At 30.6% G+C, this 17,139-nt stretch overlaps 1 protein-coding gene across 3 annotated transcripts in view; it reads left to right on the top strand.

The window, feature by feature from the left end:
* Positions 1-2,174: 2,174 nt before the first annotated feature.
* LOC117177638 (ubiquitin-conjugating enzyme E2-17 kDa) overlaps positions 2,175-17,139 on the top strand; it is a 262,017-nt gene continuing 247,052 nt past the window's right edge. Inside the window, exon 1 of one of the 3 annotated variants that reach the window (XM_033368433.1) lies at positions 2,175-2,524. Coding sequence is in view for 2 of the 3 variants with exons in the window: in XM_033368431.1 (XP_033224322.1) it covers positions 13,367-13,410 (44 nt within the window). In the remaining variant the exon portion in view is untranslated. Of the gene's footprint in view, positions 2,525-12,666; positions 13,411-17,139 lie in introns of those variants that run through there. The other 2 variants (XM_033368431.1, XM_033368432.1) reach the window with 2 other exon arrangements.

The raw sequence follows: 17,139 nt of genomic DNA, 5'->3' as shown, positions 1-17,139 counted from the left end.
ACATTTATATATGTTTTTTGTTATTATTAGTATGAAATATTGATCCATTTAATATTTAATAGCTGAAAAGCTGGTCATATGTTTTTATTTTTAATTTTGGAAAAAAATGTATAGGTGATAAAATATACACTGATGAACCAACTTTATTATAATACACGTATGTACCTATGTGAGTTTGCTAATTTATTTAATTTATTTCAAGGAATGTTTGCATTGGTATACAAGTTTTAGAGGTTGTATTTGTGGAGGGGAAGGGGAATCGCAGAAGGGAAAGTCTCATATACGCGTAAATTACATCGCGTTAGAAACTAGGCATGTAAAATACCTAGTAATTTACTTTAAAAAATTATGTAAATTACCTAAGGTATTTTACTTTCCCATCCCTGCTTTTATGACTTTATTAGGAAACAGCTTTATAAGAGGTTATGTCAATGATTCAAATCTGTCAAACGCAGTCCCGTCCAAGTAAATTACGTTCGCCATCTTTGATATGTATTATACATAGTTTTCTATGATTTTCTACGTGTATTACGTTGTTTATATATTTATGTAGAAAACCTCGAGTGACATGTCACAACCCATCTCTGATTGAAGGACAGTCCCATGAGGGCAGAAAATTCGGCGTAAACATGGACATAGGAAACAAGGGATTAGCCATGTCATTGCGGGGGTGATGCAGTGAGGGGGGAGGTCCATCACCTTTTGATGTCCCGCGACAAACATGGCAGCGCCCACATGTTTATATTTTCATTGACAGTTTATCGGCAAAAATGCTCGTGCGCATCATCAAATGGCATATCGTAAGATGGCGGCTCTCCCCACTCATGGAATTCTCCCCACTCATGGAATTCTCCCCCCTCCCGTGGATTCAACCCTGCTCGGCCAAAGTAGGATGGCATGTCTAGTCCTTCGACTCTAGAGAGAGAAAAAACATATGAGACGTAGACCTATCTCTTTCTAGATAAAGCTGATTGGTCGAGAATATTTTCGTTGGGTGAAGGTTGGCGCAGCACAGGACCGTGCCTTGTGTCGCGAGTGCCCCAATAATGTGACTTTTATCGCACTTTTCAGAATTGATTTATGTGTAATTTATTTAATGACAATTTATTGTAAATGAATGTAAAAAATGGTGGCAGCCTATGTAGTTTGTGGGCGTTGTCAAGACGTTTACATAGGAATATGTTTTCATACGTAAGTAAAGTTATTGAATATAGTAAAATAAAAAATGTTCCAACAAAAACAAAACCTCAAAACATGAAGTTTTGTACCTATGCAATACAAATGATTATTTTTTATGTTATAGAAACATTGTTCAAATTTTTGACAGTTTTTACATTATTTATGAACTCACAAAACGATTATTATTGCAGCATTTTCAATCCAATTTCAAGAAGAATTCAAGGTTAACAAGTTTTTAAAATAATCTATTTCTATTTATCTATTTGTCTATCTATCTATTTCTATAATTTAATTTAAAATAATAATTTCTAACGGATTGTTTATCTTTTTTTTAATTAACCGTACAGAATATTTAGGCAATACTCGGGGCCACCAAATCACTTGACAGAGTCCTGAAATAGAGAAAGGCAGATGTACATCTCATATGTTTTTTCTCTCTCTAGAGCCTATTTCAGTTCTCCCCAAAGCGTTACCGGTCCGTTTCTATATGTCGATGGCCTAGTCCCGTGTTTCCTATGTCCATGGGCGTAAAGCAGAAATTCATCAGAATGAAAGAGACAGAAAGATCTATCTGTCTCTTTCACTCTCATTAGTTTCTGCTTTACGCCGATGTCTTCTGCCCTCATGGGACTGCACCTTCATCATAGTGGTGGCACTCCTATGTATCGTTTTGAAGACTTACATCCAAATCAGCGCCATCTAGCGCTGGCCCCCTTTACTAAAAGTAAATGAACCTACAGATCCCTGACAGAAATTGTTTCCAAACTCTGCTTCCTCAAAATTCTCGTAAATATTAAATTTTGTTTAATTTCTTGTAAATTAACTTTACAAATGATAAAAAATGAATGCATGAAATGATTTTTTATACGTAAAATGTTCATTTAAATAATAGAAGTACATTTTTTGTAATTGAAAGAAGCGATATCAATAGACCTTTTTATCCTAGACGTCGACAGTGAGCACGTGACAGAATATTACGTCATTTTCGTATTTTTCGAACAGTTTTGTGTCGAAATGTATGTAAAATATTGTGAATAAAAATAACAACGAAAAATAAATGTGTAAATAAAGGAGAGTTTGAAGGCAAACAATTTTTAAATATATTCAGAAAAAAACGACGAAAAAAGTGCGAATAGTGTGGCGAGCGAGATCATTATTTACATCTGTTGACATGTGTCATCTTCAAAAAGATTTTTAGAAATCTAGCAAAAATCACGGAAGAAGATGTTCCAGGAGCAAAATTAGTGCACAAATCGGTGGAGGAGCACAGTGTTAAACAGCTTAAACCAAGGCTGAAATATAAGGAACCATCTCTAAAAGGCAAAAAAAGTGATTTAGTAGAAAGGTTAGTTGAGGTTGTGTTTGGCAGGTATTAATATTTTCTTTCTTTGCTAACATCTACTTACATATTAAATGAAGCATTGTTATCGGGGTTGGGAACCTCCTAAATGTTTCGATAAAAATAAAATCTATTTAATACTTTCACTTGAGCACACAAAACTATTGTATTTATGTATTTATAACCAGTTTATATGAAAGAAGAAAAATTTATTAGTACATTCCTTATACCAGGAAATCACTAACAAATGATTTTATATTGTCTAAACTTGAAAAAGAGAAGTGGAAAATGTAATATTGTGTTATTTTATATTTGTATGAATACACGGAGAGAGTTTGGATATTAATATTTCTTTTATTGCATATCCATAATTTAAATAAAGTGTACAAATTTAGGGATAATCAAGGTTCGGTTAGAAAAAGTCGAATAGCGACTGAAAATGCAGGCTAATATCTTTGATTAGAATAAATCGTACGAATTTTTGACTCTTACATAAAAAAATTACAGTATTTCTAAGTCGCTGTATTAAATTTTGTGATGGATTCGAATAACGAAAATTAGTATAGTGCTTTAAAAGAAATGAAACAGAATGTTGAACATTTCGTTACGAACGCCTTGCAATCTTTCTAAACCACTATACGAAAAACGGGGATCACGTGATGTTGTGTTTCACGCTGGCGTATACGCTCGGATGGTCGCTCGCTGGCTACAGTGGGTTTGTTCACGAAAATTTAACTAATCCCTATACGCATATACAAATCTATCTAATATCTATAAATCGCACTCATTTCGCTGAGACTCTTGATTCTTTCGGTCCTTATATACTAAACAAGATAAACGTATCACTACTTGTGAGAAACTTATAGTGCTAGGTCAAAAATTTCAGGTGCTTCAGACTTAATTAACTATTTATCATACACACCCATAGACACACATACACAAACATATTGAAAATACATTTAGAGATTTCGGAATCTTTCAAATGCTGTGAAATTGTTGAATGAGAAAGTACAGTTTCTAATTTGTCATTTTATTAAGCATAACAAAATTAATTTTTTTGAAAACCCACAAACGAGAGAAACAAGAAATTAAAAGACGAAAGTTGTGATGAGAATTTTCCCACGCAGCAAGCGGATTTTATTTTATTTTTTTACTCTTTATTCTTATGTTTTTTACAATTAAAATAAAAACGACGCACCCTATTCAAAAGCGATTTTTAACAAATTTATACATCTTCAAATGCATAATTTCTGTCTTCTCATCTTTTTCCGCATTTTGCATGTGCTTGAAGTTTCGAATCATCATTAGAATAAATTGTTCGTCTTTTTGAATACTGTACATATCCGTACAGAGAATGTTTGAATCTTGAAAACAAGTTATCTTAAAAATGTTTCCAATGCGCTCACTTTTTGATTTTTTATCCAAAATGGCTGGCTAAAGAATTTGGCCTTTCATTTAAGACACTCAAATATACCAAAGGCCAAGCCAAGCTGTAAACTCTTTCGAAAGTTATCTTGCTAACAAACTAAACATCTACAGACTAACAGACAGAGAGAATAATTAAAATAATATATTTTTATGTATTAAGCGACAGTTCTGGAGTTTCAAGTTTTTTTATTTTATAAAATGTAAAAGTAATTATTAGCTCACTTGAGAAAGAATCGCGGTAATTTATACTAATATTCGGTATATCCTTTATATATTTAATATGTTGAAAGATATCAATAAAAAGATAAAGAATATTATGCTTAGAATTATTTTAGGGCGTCTACTCAGATTTTATAAAAAAAATTCCCTGACAATTCTAGCATGTTGCCAGGTATCTATAGATTTTCCCAATGTATAATTTTCCTGAATAATGAGCCACTCAAGTATTAAATATCACATTCTTTAAAGCAATTCTGTCCCTACATCCCTTAAAAAGTATTACATAATACTTTTAAAAAACTTCCGTCATCCATTTGTGAATGGCTAAATAGTGGTTAACTAAGTTTATTAAAAGTGGTAAAAAACAGGAATAAATTAAGCGTGGTCCAAAAAAAGCTTTTTTCTAAAATATCTGCCCTACAAATTATCCATTTTGGTGTCAAAATGTCTCCTGAATATTGTCATTATTTATAGAAAAAATATTTAGGGATCTCTCATGTCAATTTTTGCACAAAATTGATTTTTTAATTTCAACTATTAATTTATAATTTTACTTCAGTGCATATGCATTTTATCTTTTTTCTATTCTAATGTAAAAAAAACATTAACAGCGGAAACTAAAATAACATAAGCAATTTTTTGCAAATCATGGGCTTAAGAGATACCTAATTTTTTTATTTCTGCCAATATATAGTGCACATTTTACACGAAAAAGAACAATTGTTAGGCATCGAGCCATTTTAGAAGAAAAAAATAAGGATATTTTCAAGACCACTATAATATGAATGGAACAATTACGCGAGTTAATTATGAATAATCTTTTTCTTAGTCCTTATAAATATATAACTGTGTAGGAACAATACAATTTTTATATATAAAATCAAATAATGTTACTTAATTTATGAAAGTAAATTTATAGAAGGACAACAAATTCCCTAATGGTACAAGCTGTGAGGAAAGTTATAATTACCACTAAAAAAAATCCAACTCTTGACAAAAAATGCCTTTAATATATTGAACTCTGACCTACTTGAGCCCATGAGAAAAATGAAATTCCTCATTTTTTATTATAAATTTCTTTTTAATTTTTTAATAATTTCTTAAAATTCGGAGCATATTTAACATATTCATATTTCCAGTAAAATATATTCAGGAAGAAATTCTGTTCGAACCTCCTGAGAAATGTGCAATTATATCAGACAACAGTTTTGAACATTCCCCTTTAAAATTAAGATGAAAAAATATTTTACTCACTCTTAGAGCAGATGTAGAACCATCATTTACTGAATTTTATCTTCCCAATAATCTATATCTGAAGCTTTTTTAACTTGTCATTTGTGGGGTAGCCGCTGGATGGAAAACCGGGAAATGGCCGGGAATTTTTTTAAACCTGAAAAAGCCGAGAAATGAGTATGATAGTGAATTTATTTATTTACAAAGAATTTCACAAATTTTTAGAAGAACCATCTATCAAATCACTTGGAATATCACAAACATCATATCACATAATATATTTCAATTAAAAATAAATTCGATTTCAACTTTTTTTTTAAATGTCAAGTTTAGTTGTTAACTGTTTTCATTCCTACATCATTTACTTCACAACGCTGATTCAAAAACCTTTTACCTGATAATTTTTCGGTTTTATGTCATCATTTTTAAACGTAAATTTTTAACTTAATGGATTTAAAAATAAAACAATGTAAATTAATTAATGGTTTTCAAAACTAAACTGTATTTCGAGTTTCAAAAATTGTACAAAAATTATTTTACAATATGATTATAAATCGGTTTGAAATTACACAATTGACAGATTTCTACGTTAAAAATTCAACTTTTTCAATACAAAATCCCTAATAATTAAGCAAATTGAAATGAGCTGATTCAAACTTTATAAAATAATTTTAATATAAAAATAACTTAAAATTAATACATTCATTAATTAAACGATTTTATTTTATTTAAAATCCTTTTTAAATATTGTTTCAGTTCGAAAATTTTTAATTAAAAAATATCTGAATGGGCAATTATACATCAAATATTCAAAAGTAAACAATATGAAACTGAATAGTTTGAAATAGAAAGCCTTGAATGGTAAAAATTTCAGAGTAAGACATTTAAACTTTTAACTTCACAATTGTTATTGCAACTTTAAGTAACAATTGAAAATTATTAATTTGAAAGGACCAAAATTGAGAAAAAACAAATTAATTTTGGCATTTAATTTCTTTGCAATTGCGAGAGGAACTTTTTCAAGTTCACATTTTTATTGTGTGAAAAAATGTGAAGTATTGTATTTTTAATATTTTTATCAACCTTGAAATGATAAACTTCTAATTTTGGTTAAATTAACAGTACATTTTATATTTGTAAAGCTTTTATTGAGTTGAAAGAGATACAGTTTTTTTATAAATTGGAAGAGGCCATATTTTATTTTTAAGATTTTTATTGTGTTTGAACAAAGAATTTCTTATTTTCGTTTTTTTTTTGTCTGAATTAAAAGAAGATAATGAAAAAATATAGAAAATTCTAATTTTTGTTAAATTGGTAGTACATTTTATATTTGTAAAGTTTTTATTGAATTGAAAGTGATACAGTTTTTTTTAATTGGAAGAGGCCATTTCTTTTATTTTTAAGATTTCTATTGTGTTTGAAGAAAGAATTTTTTATTTTCGTTTTTTTTTTAATTAGAAGAAGATAATTAAAAAATATATATTGTTATTGCGTTGGAGGAGAGGAAGTGTTGATTTTTGATTTCTTCTGAATTCAAAAGAGGGATTTTTTTACTGTTGTGGTTGTTATAGAACTGGAAGGAAGGAAATTCGTTTTTTAAAGTTTTTTTTATAGGAAGATGCACTCATTTTTGGATATAGTTAGATGATATCTTTGCTGTTTTTTCGAAGATATCGTTTTTTAATCTATCAACAGTATATACTATCAACAATGAAGACGATTTTTTGATTGACATTAGGGTCAATCGTATTTTTTTTGTGTTCTGCAATTAATTAAAAATATATTAATTTATTTCTGATTAAAAATACAAATTAGATGTTTTATTCTTTATAACCAACTGACTAAATGGATTTATCAAGAAGACTATGTGAATCAGTCTTAACTTATATATTTTAATTGATCTAAATTCATTGCAATCTATATTTTCCAAGGAAACTTTTTTTATAATGTTTTTATTGAGTTGGGAGATGGACATGTTTCATTTCTTCACACTTGTATTAATGTGAGTTGAAGTTGAGGATAAGTGTTAATTTCGAGAATTTAAAACGATAGCACGGATTCATATTTTTTAACCAGAGATCTTTGTACAATTCCATTTATCAAAAGGTGAAGGTTTAGGTTTTGCAGTTTAATTGCACTTAATTAAAAGTGTTAAAAGCTTCTATTTTATATGTGTCAATTATTCAGAGTTTAAATAAAAAATTTGCAAATTAAAATTAGTTTAAACTTGAATTTAAATTTCGCTAGTTACGAACATTTTTGTACTACAAACGCACGCATGGTTGAAGAGATTTGACGGGGAATCCTAAGTCATGAGCCCAGTACAGCCTGTCAGATGGTTTGATCGTAGCGATTTCGACTATAGGCGGAATAGCTCGAAAACCTTCGGGCGTTTTTAGTATAGTCTTTTAGAATTCTCGCAAATCCCTGTTACATACATCACTAGTTGTACTCATTTCAATACACATTCTTATTTACGAATACTAAAATTTCTTACATTTCTTACAACTTATGTTACTTAAAATTCTGACTTTTGACTAAAAGTTTTACAAAACTTGTTATTGACCATTATCACATTATGACACTCACCGTTTTCATATAGTAAATAAGACTTTTTCTAAACGTAAATACTAATTTTTGCTCGCTCAAGTTTATAATAATATATAAAGAAATATCATCATCTCTTATACCAAAAGTGTCTCCGTGTATTAAATATTAAATATTTTTCCATATCAAGCTTTTTTTGCTCCAAATGTCCATTTTCGTCTGGTTTTTGGATTTTGAAAATCCTTTAACTTTGGTAAGTTTGATTTTATGAAAAAAAGTTGTCAAAGTCCAATTCAATCCGACCAGTCTTTCGAAATTTATCCGGTATATAGACAACAATGACGACGCCGGACAGACAAACATGCCCCGACGTAAAAACTTGTTTTTCTGACTCAAGGGGCCTCAAAACGTCAACATTTGATAAAATCCGAAAAAGTCATTTTTCATAAAAAACTAATACCTTCTCATTTTTGATGAGAATGTAAAAATTATAAACAAGATTTGTAACAAATCTTTCAAAGAATAAAATGATTGTCCCGTAAGTTAGAACCGAAAAATTACTATTTCAAAAAAATGAAAGTTGTTCTAAATATTGAAATATACTCGCGACCGGGACAAATCAGGAAAAGAAAGTAAATTTGAAAATTGAACTGCAGTTCGAGTATTAAAAATTTAACAGTGATTGATTTTAGAAGATGATTCTAGATCTGTTCAAAATGATATAATTTACATATTTTAACGTTAAAATTTGAACTAATTTAATTCAAAAGCCTTAGTAGTGACACAAATGTAAATGTTCGAATTAATGGCTTCTTAAATGAACGCTTTTATTCAATTTTAAAATCTTTTTGAAGTATTATTTCAGTATAAAATATTCCATTTTTAATCAATTTAGTTTGGAAATTAAAAAAAAAAAAAACAATTTTCAATAGTAAACAATTTGAAAAAGAATTTTCACAATTTCAGAGTGACAAATTTAAACTTTGAATGTTACAATTATAATTGTTTTATTTTTTTAAATCTGTATTTCCAAGGTAAAAGTATTTCATTTTGATTCTTAAAGAACAGGATTTTACAAAAATGTTAGGAAAAATGGCAATCAGTTAAAAGACATTTAAAAGTTCCGTAAAATTTTAAAAATAATTTAAAAAGATTTGAAATAATTTAAAAAAGAATTGATACTTTTGATCATTTAAAAATGTTTTGAAATGTTGACTTTTTATTTTGAAAAATTACATAATTTTAAGAGGAGGTATAAAAATACGGCACCACTGAAAAATTCCCGAAAGGGATGAACGAAAAATGCCAAAAAATGAAATCTCTGGCACCTGGATAATAATTTTATAAAAATTATATTAAAAAATACATTAAAAAACACGTGCGCTTTGAAAGAAAAAAATGTTCTGCCTCAATTTTCTTCGTACCTACATAAGAATATTTTTGAAACAAACTTTGCAGGATTCAATTCAACAACGATTTATATCAAAATTGATTTTTATTATTTTTTTATTAATTAAAAATTCGATTTTTCAGAACTTTTTAATGTTTTTTTCAAATACTATGCACATTTTCAAACAACATTTTTTATACAGAAATATGTATTCGATTATTGTATTTTCAATAAATAAATAATATTTGATAAACAATTTTTTTAATTACTTAAATTCATGAATTTCCTAGTTCGGATATTTTATAATTCAGCCATTTTCTTTATGGATTTTTCAAATTCGGTAATATCTTATTGTCCGGAATTTTATTTATTTTATTTTTCGTGAATTCTCCAATTCGACTTTTATAATTTCGGGAATTTTATTCTTTGGTTATCTTTCAATTTACGAATTTTACAGTGTCGGGAATTTTATTTTTCGGGATTTTTCAGTCGCTTTTTCCGAAAAATAAAATTCCCATCTCACTGTAAAAATTCCGAAATTATAACATTGTCGAAATATAAAAGTTCCGAATTGGAAAATTCTCGAAAATTTACAATCTTACAGAATTTGCGAATTGCCGACAGAAAATTTTCGAATTATTGAAAATATCCGGGCTAGACAACTCCCTAATTTGAACAATTAAAAAATAGTTTGTTAACAAATATTTTTTTAATAGAATAATAAAATACTTATACCAAAAAAAACTTTTTTAATTTTTAGAATTTCTAAAAATTATTGTTAGAATTTAAAATAACAATAATTGAACAAATGTATTTTTGAATAAAAAACTATGTTTGAAAATGTGCATTGTATGTTTGTACATTACAGAAAACTCTCGCAAAAATAAAATTATTATTTAAAAAAATGAAAATAAAAGTCGCGTTAAATTAATCTGAATTGAATCCTGTAATGTTTGATTCAATTGAAGCTCACGTGTTTTTAAATTTATGTTTGTATCACATTTTTATACAATTATTTTTATTTCAAATTAAAGCAATAATTTATCAAAATTAAGCATTAAACAAAATTTCTATAATAAAAATATTTGATTATTGTATTTGTAATAAATAAATAATATTGACCACAAAACTGTTTTCTCAATTTCTGAAATTCGGGAATTTTCTAGGTGGTATATTTTATCATTAGAGAGCATTCGGCCTGAAGTTTTATTATTCGGGAATTTTCAAATTCAATAATATTGTAAACTATTAAGAATTTCATTTTTCTGCAATTTTTAAATTCGGGATTTTTAGGTTTCAGAATTTTATAATTTGGGGAAGTTTACAGTGTCGAAAATATTTCAAACATTTTAAAAGATTTATAAGATTAGAAAAAAATCTGGAAGATTTTGAGGGATTTTTTTTGCAGAATTTTACATAAATTTTACGACAAAATGGGAATCATTATAAATATATTTAAAAGTTCTGAAAAACTTAAAAAATAATTTGAATTATATATATTTCGAGTAAGCTGTAGTAATTATAATAATTTAAAGTTTATTTTAAAATATATTTTATGGAACATGATATTTTTTATAAATATAACAGTGAAATTCAGTTCGTCTAACTTTGTTTGCCAATGCGAAACGTAATCTGGCTTGAAACTGCCGTCTTAACATCTAAAAATCGAAAGAACAAGTTTCCCATCACTTGGAATTATAATTATATTTTTATAAAATTCTAAAAAAATCCATAGAAATTGCAGACCACAAAAATAAATAATAATGAAGAACTAAATATAGACAATATATATGATGAAAATTATAAGTAATAATTTTAGAAATATTGGGAAATATATGAAACCGTAATATAAATTATTCATCGACTTTTATTTGTGGTATTTATTAAAATAACCATGTTTTGCAAAGTTAAAACTTATAAATGTAAAAATATTTTAATTGGCAATTTACTTTCAATCCAAATGGTTCTGGTCCGAGCTAAGTAACCATTAGTGCGCCTCGAGGGGCCTACTGAGAGTTGCTTACAGCGCTCTAAGTGGCTGTTGTCGACAAAGAGTTTATACAGGTAGAGTAGGCATGCCCGTAAGTGGGAACGTCCACGGTTAGAAAGAGAGAGACGATTGCGTTGGGTTGCTATCTCTCTCTTTCATAGCGTACTGCGCACGCGCGCAGCGCTGGTATAACGGTCAAACTTTAACCTATGTATCTCCATGTTATTGTCAGCAGTATAGCTGCGAACCAAAGATTGTTGGGCTGTATATGTTTATTTAATATGTCTATTAATTGTTGTCTGTGTAAGAAGGAATCAATACCTAGAGATAAAAGTCGTAGTTTCCACAAGCAAGTATCATACATATAAGTTAACGATTAATGACAGCACTTGATTGATGAACAAATTGTATTGCTACTAAAACTGCTTGACACAATACTTGGTGGATAAGCTTGTCATATTAAAAAATACTTCATCATTATTTAATTGGTTGATAATCCAGTATGCACCTTTTCGTATTTGCATGACATTACGTTTAAAAAAATATATGTCCTAAACAAGCGATTCAATTCACGGGTGAACGTTAATGAGGCCAATGCGCATGCTCCAGTAGACAAAGACAGCAACCCAACGCAATCGTCTCTCTTTCTAACCGCTGACGCTCCCACTTGCCGCGCGCCTTTAGCATGCCTACTCTATCTGTATAAGCTCTGTGGTTGTCGATCGGTGCTATAGCCGGGGAACGGTGGGTAGACGGCATGGACGTAGGAAACACGGGACTAGGCATGCCATCCTAACTTGTTGAGCGGGGTTGAATCCACGGGCTGGGAGGGGGGGAATGCCATTAGTGGGGAGAGCCGCTGTCTTACGATGTGCCGTTTGATTATGCGCACGATCATTTTTGCCGACAAACTGTGCATGAAAATATAAACATGTGGGCGCTGCCATGTTTGTCGCGGGAAATCAAAAGGTGGCGGACCTCCCCCTCATTGCATCACCCCCGCAATGGCATGCCTAGTCCCTTGTTTCCTATGTCCATGGTAGAAGGGAACTGAAAATTTTCGCCGGACGCGCCGTCTATATTTATCGCGGGTAACTAAGTCCGCACCATCTTTGCCTGGCTGCAACACTAAAGGTGCTTTCATACCTCGCAGGTATGCACACGGAAGATGTATTTTTCTCTCGCTCTACCATGTGACGATTCTATGCATTTATCTCACTCTAGATTTTTCACCCAACGGAAACATTGGGAGAAATCTAGAGTGAGATTAATGCATAGTATCGTCACATAGTAGAGTGAGAAGAAGATACATTTGCCGTCTGCATACAAGGAGTCATGAAAACAGCATAACCTAGAGTATTATACGTTCCCAACCCAGCTGTTTCTAGTTTTTATTAGGAGCGACAAAGTGATAAACGGTTTTTCACATTTCGTCAGAGTTAATACTCGTGCCCCTTAGATTTTTAAATCGTGTAGGTGTCTGCGAAATTCCTCGCAGAAGGTGGTGTTAGGAGTTGATCAGTTGATAAATTGTTGCACCTCGTGCAAGGCCAATAGCGATATCGAATGTCGCGCACCTTTGCAGCGTATGTATGTACATAGTACATCGCGAGAGGACGTATCGCTCGCCGAAATATAATTCTGAAGCGTGTAACGGGGTTCGCTTTCTGGTTCTGGTGAGGACGGATTAACGGTATCATTGATACAAGGGACGGCGGCCTTCAACTTCGACTGACAAAATACGAAGTAAATTGCCTGTGTACTAACGCGTCGGACATTGAAAACCGCGAGTACGTTGTATTTTGTGCTCCTTTTTAGACCAAGAGTCAGACTGACGGTATCAGGCGGAATTGAGAGGTAGATCGACATCCAAAGTCGAAATCGTTCCAAAAGCCAGACGTCTTCACTGTGATCATAATATTTGAATTTGTCATCGTTGAAAGTGGATACACGATTTACACGGAAAGGTAGTGGCTGCAAAAGTGCGAATCTATCAATAATTCCTAAATTCTTCATTCATTTCTGAAAAAATTCCTGTGGGATGTCTACGCCTGCAAGAAGAAGACTCATGAGGGACTTTAAAAGGTAAACTTAATCTGTAAATTGGAAACTTGCAAGGTTTCGTGGTATTCAGTTTTATGATCAAACTAGTCGAATGTCATGCAAAAATAAAATTAAAGTGCCAAGTATCTCCGTGTAATCGATTTCTCCGCTTATTCACCAAGCAGGTCAAGCGCTATTTTATTTTACATTTCATTCTCGGCTTGGTGACTTTCGACACAATCTGACGATCATGTATATAGTTTAGACCTTTATTTCACCCTATTGCTGCGATCAAGAGAATATATCAACGTCATCGTTTGGGTATTAATAGAAGTGCGTTTGCGATATTTGGATTCGGCCACTTAGTTGCTTCTATATATATCTTTGTTTTTTCTTTGTTCTCCAACTTTTCGGTATCAACGTCTTTGGTGTTTATATTTTGATGGAAACCCTGTTTTTAGCACGTTTTACTTTTGCCGGATTTTAAAGAAATAATATGGAGATCGAAAGTTAATCCGTTATTGTGGTAGATAAGATACAAATTGATTTTAAAAAATTTAGCAAATATTACTATATAGCTCGGAGATTGAGGAATAACCAAGTCTGCTGAGATCTGGACTGGTGTTCCGTGTCTCACCCGGATGTAATTTTTTTACTTTTTACGTCGAGAAATGAGAGTTCGATTTACAGAGAGAATACTAAGAAACGAAAAAATAAATGGCAGAAACGGCCAATATGACTTGGGTGAAGCGAAATCATGAAGTTAGCTAAAATTAAAACTACTAAGGGTGCAGTCCCATGGAGGTAGATCAGTAGAATTGTGGAACAGTTGTGAACAGTGAGGTGCCCGCACAAGATCTAGCAGTCACCTCATTGATCAAAACTGGTCGACTATTCTATTAATCTATCTCCATGTGACGGCGCCCTAAGTGTCTAGACGAGAGATCCTCAAGGGAGAGTTGTGATACAGGATATTTCAATTTTGACTGGTGTCGCTGTATCCGATCTAGTTGTCTTTTTATTGAATTTAATTGTCTTGCTGTAGCGCGATTTTTAAATCACAATTTTATTTACAAAAGGATTTAGTACAGAATAGTGACAACACTCATCATACAAATATTTTAAATTACTGAAAGGTAATAATATTTACTTTGAAACGCGTTTACTGAACAATTTGCACAAAGTGTCAACTCTTCCTGCACTGTAAAAAAAAGTGGTTGAAAATTGCAAGTCAGTTTGTAAACGTTTTACTCTGAAAATTTGAAGAAAATGGGTTACAGCGAGTTAAAGTCAACACAGTTTACCGCTGGAGCATTTTGTTGTTCTTTGCCGCGGCTGCTTTGTGACTCAGTACCAAAGACCACTAAGCGGAAACTTTTCAAAATTTTTATTGTTTATCTTGTGTAATAATTGTCAAATAAAAAAGTTTCATAAGACAAATTTGTTAGCTATGTCAAGCAGAATACTAAGGTATATTTTATTGTACGTTCTGGCCACTCGTTTTTATCGATAGATTTTCCTGCGTTGAAAATACTTCTAAGCACGGGAATCAGTGGACATAAAAATACCAGTGATTAAGGGCATGTGACACAGCTAAATGCCTATATTACCGACGACAGTTTTTCAGTTCACTGAATGTTTTTTTGAAACTAAGAACTTTTTTTGTAAATAAAATATCGAGCTGAAACTTTGGGAAATATATCAGAGTACAATAAAGTACGTTTAGGTACTGCATTTTGGTAGGAACTTCACTGAAAATTATTTCATCTTTTTTCTGAACCTCAACATTTTTTGAACGTTCGAACTTTTTTTATACATAAAATATCGGTCTCAAACTTTGAGAAATGCAAGAGCCGAAAAAAAACTACGTTTAAGTACAAAGCTTAATGATAAAAGATGTAAAAAAATATATTTCAACAATCAATTCCAACGGCATCAGCCGGTAACGTTGTACACGAAAATACGAAACCTGGCGGCCACTAGACGAGGCTCTAGAGAGTTCGCATTTTCGTGTACAAAGTTACCGGCTGATGCCGTTGGAATTGATTGTTGAAAATTTTTTTTTGCATCTTTTATTATTAAGCTTTGCACTTTAACGTAGTTTTCTTTCGGCTCTTGAATTTCTCAAAGTTTGAGACCGATATTTTATGTATAAAAAAAGTTCGAACGTTCAAAAAATGTTGAGGTTCAGAAAAAAGATGAAATAATTTTCAGTGAAGTTCCTACCAAAATGCAGTACCTAAACGTACTTTATTGTACTCTAATATATTTCCCAAAGTTTCAGCTCGATATTTTATTTACAAAAAAAGTTCTTAAGTTCAAAAGAACATTCAGTGAACTGAAAAACTGTGGTCGGTAATATAGGTATTTAGCTGTGTCACATGCCCTTAATGTGGTAAATTTCAACCATATTATAACCGATATATTAATGCACTTTTTACAAGTTTTTTTAAAACCACAAAATGTTCTGTAATCTAATTCACATGGAAAGTGTACAAAATCAGAACGTTGAAAAATTTTCCAGTATTTTGTAATTCCACTACAGAGGAAAATAAATTGGTGGGCGGGTTTCACTCGATGACACTACAAAGCCTTAGCGTGTTTTATGTATACAATTCAATATATTAAAAATACCTAATCCGTTCCGTCTATACACGAAGTTGGGATAAATTCATGTTGCCATAACTGTACATGTTTTGATGCGTGGTTTTATAGCCATCAGCAAAGATATTATAAACATAGATGCGGTACGAGGCGTCGGAGTGAGGAATTATATATATAGGACATCACATTTTCTGCCCTATCGAGGTGCTGCCCTCATCGTACTACGAAGTCGAATTCTTGTTTTTTCATTCTTAGTAAAATATGACGGTAAAGCAGTAGAAAGATTTTTTGAAGTTAGAAAAGTATGACATGTATGTATCGCTGAAGTTTTTCAGATCTGAAGCTTGATATAGGTTTTTCGGTACAGTCTTTTTTTTAATTATAAAAAAAAATGTTCTCGAAAAATCATGTTTTTAATTTTAAAGAAAGTATTATAGAAAGGCATTTCGGGATAAACAAGCGCTGAAAACATTTTTCTTTGACAAATATTTTTTAAATTGAAATAATCAAATATTTATACCAAAGAAACAACCTTTTTCATTTTGAAGTGTTTAAACATTATTGGTTAAATTTAAAATAAAATAATTAAAACAATATATATATATATGGATAAGATATTTTGGTTGAAAATGTATATAGTATTTTTTAAATCACAAAAGTTCTTCCGAAAAATCGAAATGTTAATTAAAAAACAAGTGTATTTGTATATTAATTTGTCGGTAAAATTTTGTGTATAATTTTAATTTTAAATTCATTCAATAATTTTTAACACTTTAAATATTAAACAAAAATTTATTTGATAACAATATTTTATTTTCGTATTTTTAACAAATAATTAATATTGATTAAGAAACAATTTTATTTGGGAAGTCTTATTGTTTGGGAATTTTCAAATTCGTTAATATTATAAACTGTTCAGGAATTTTATTAGTTATGGAATTGTATTTTCCGGGACAGAGTTTTACCGAGTCGGGAATTTTATTTTTCGGGATATTAAAGATAGTTGTAAAATGATTTGATGAAACAAATCAATCCTTTCTTCGACCGTTGATATTTATTGATTTTAAATCGTAGATTTCAAAATTATTTATGTCTTACGGTCCAATCGTAAATCGAAAAAATAAATATGAGTCAAAAAAACATGTTCTTCGAAACTCAGATATTTAT

Source organism: Belonocnema kinseyi, chromosome 8 (assembly GCF_010883055.1).
Source record: "Belonocnema kinseyi isolate 2016_QV_RU_SX_M_011 chromosome 8, B_treatae_v1, whole genome shotgun sequence".
In the NCBI taxonomy this organism is placed as follows: domain Eukaryota; kingdom Metazoa; phylum Arthropoda; class Insecta; order Hymenoptera; family Cynipidae; genus Belonocnema; species Belonocnema kinseyi.
This window is presented reverse-complemented; position numbering and strand designations above follow the sequence as displayed.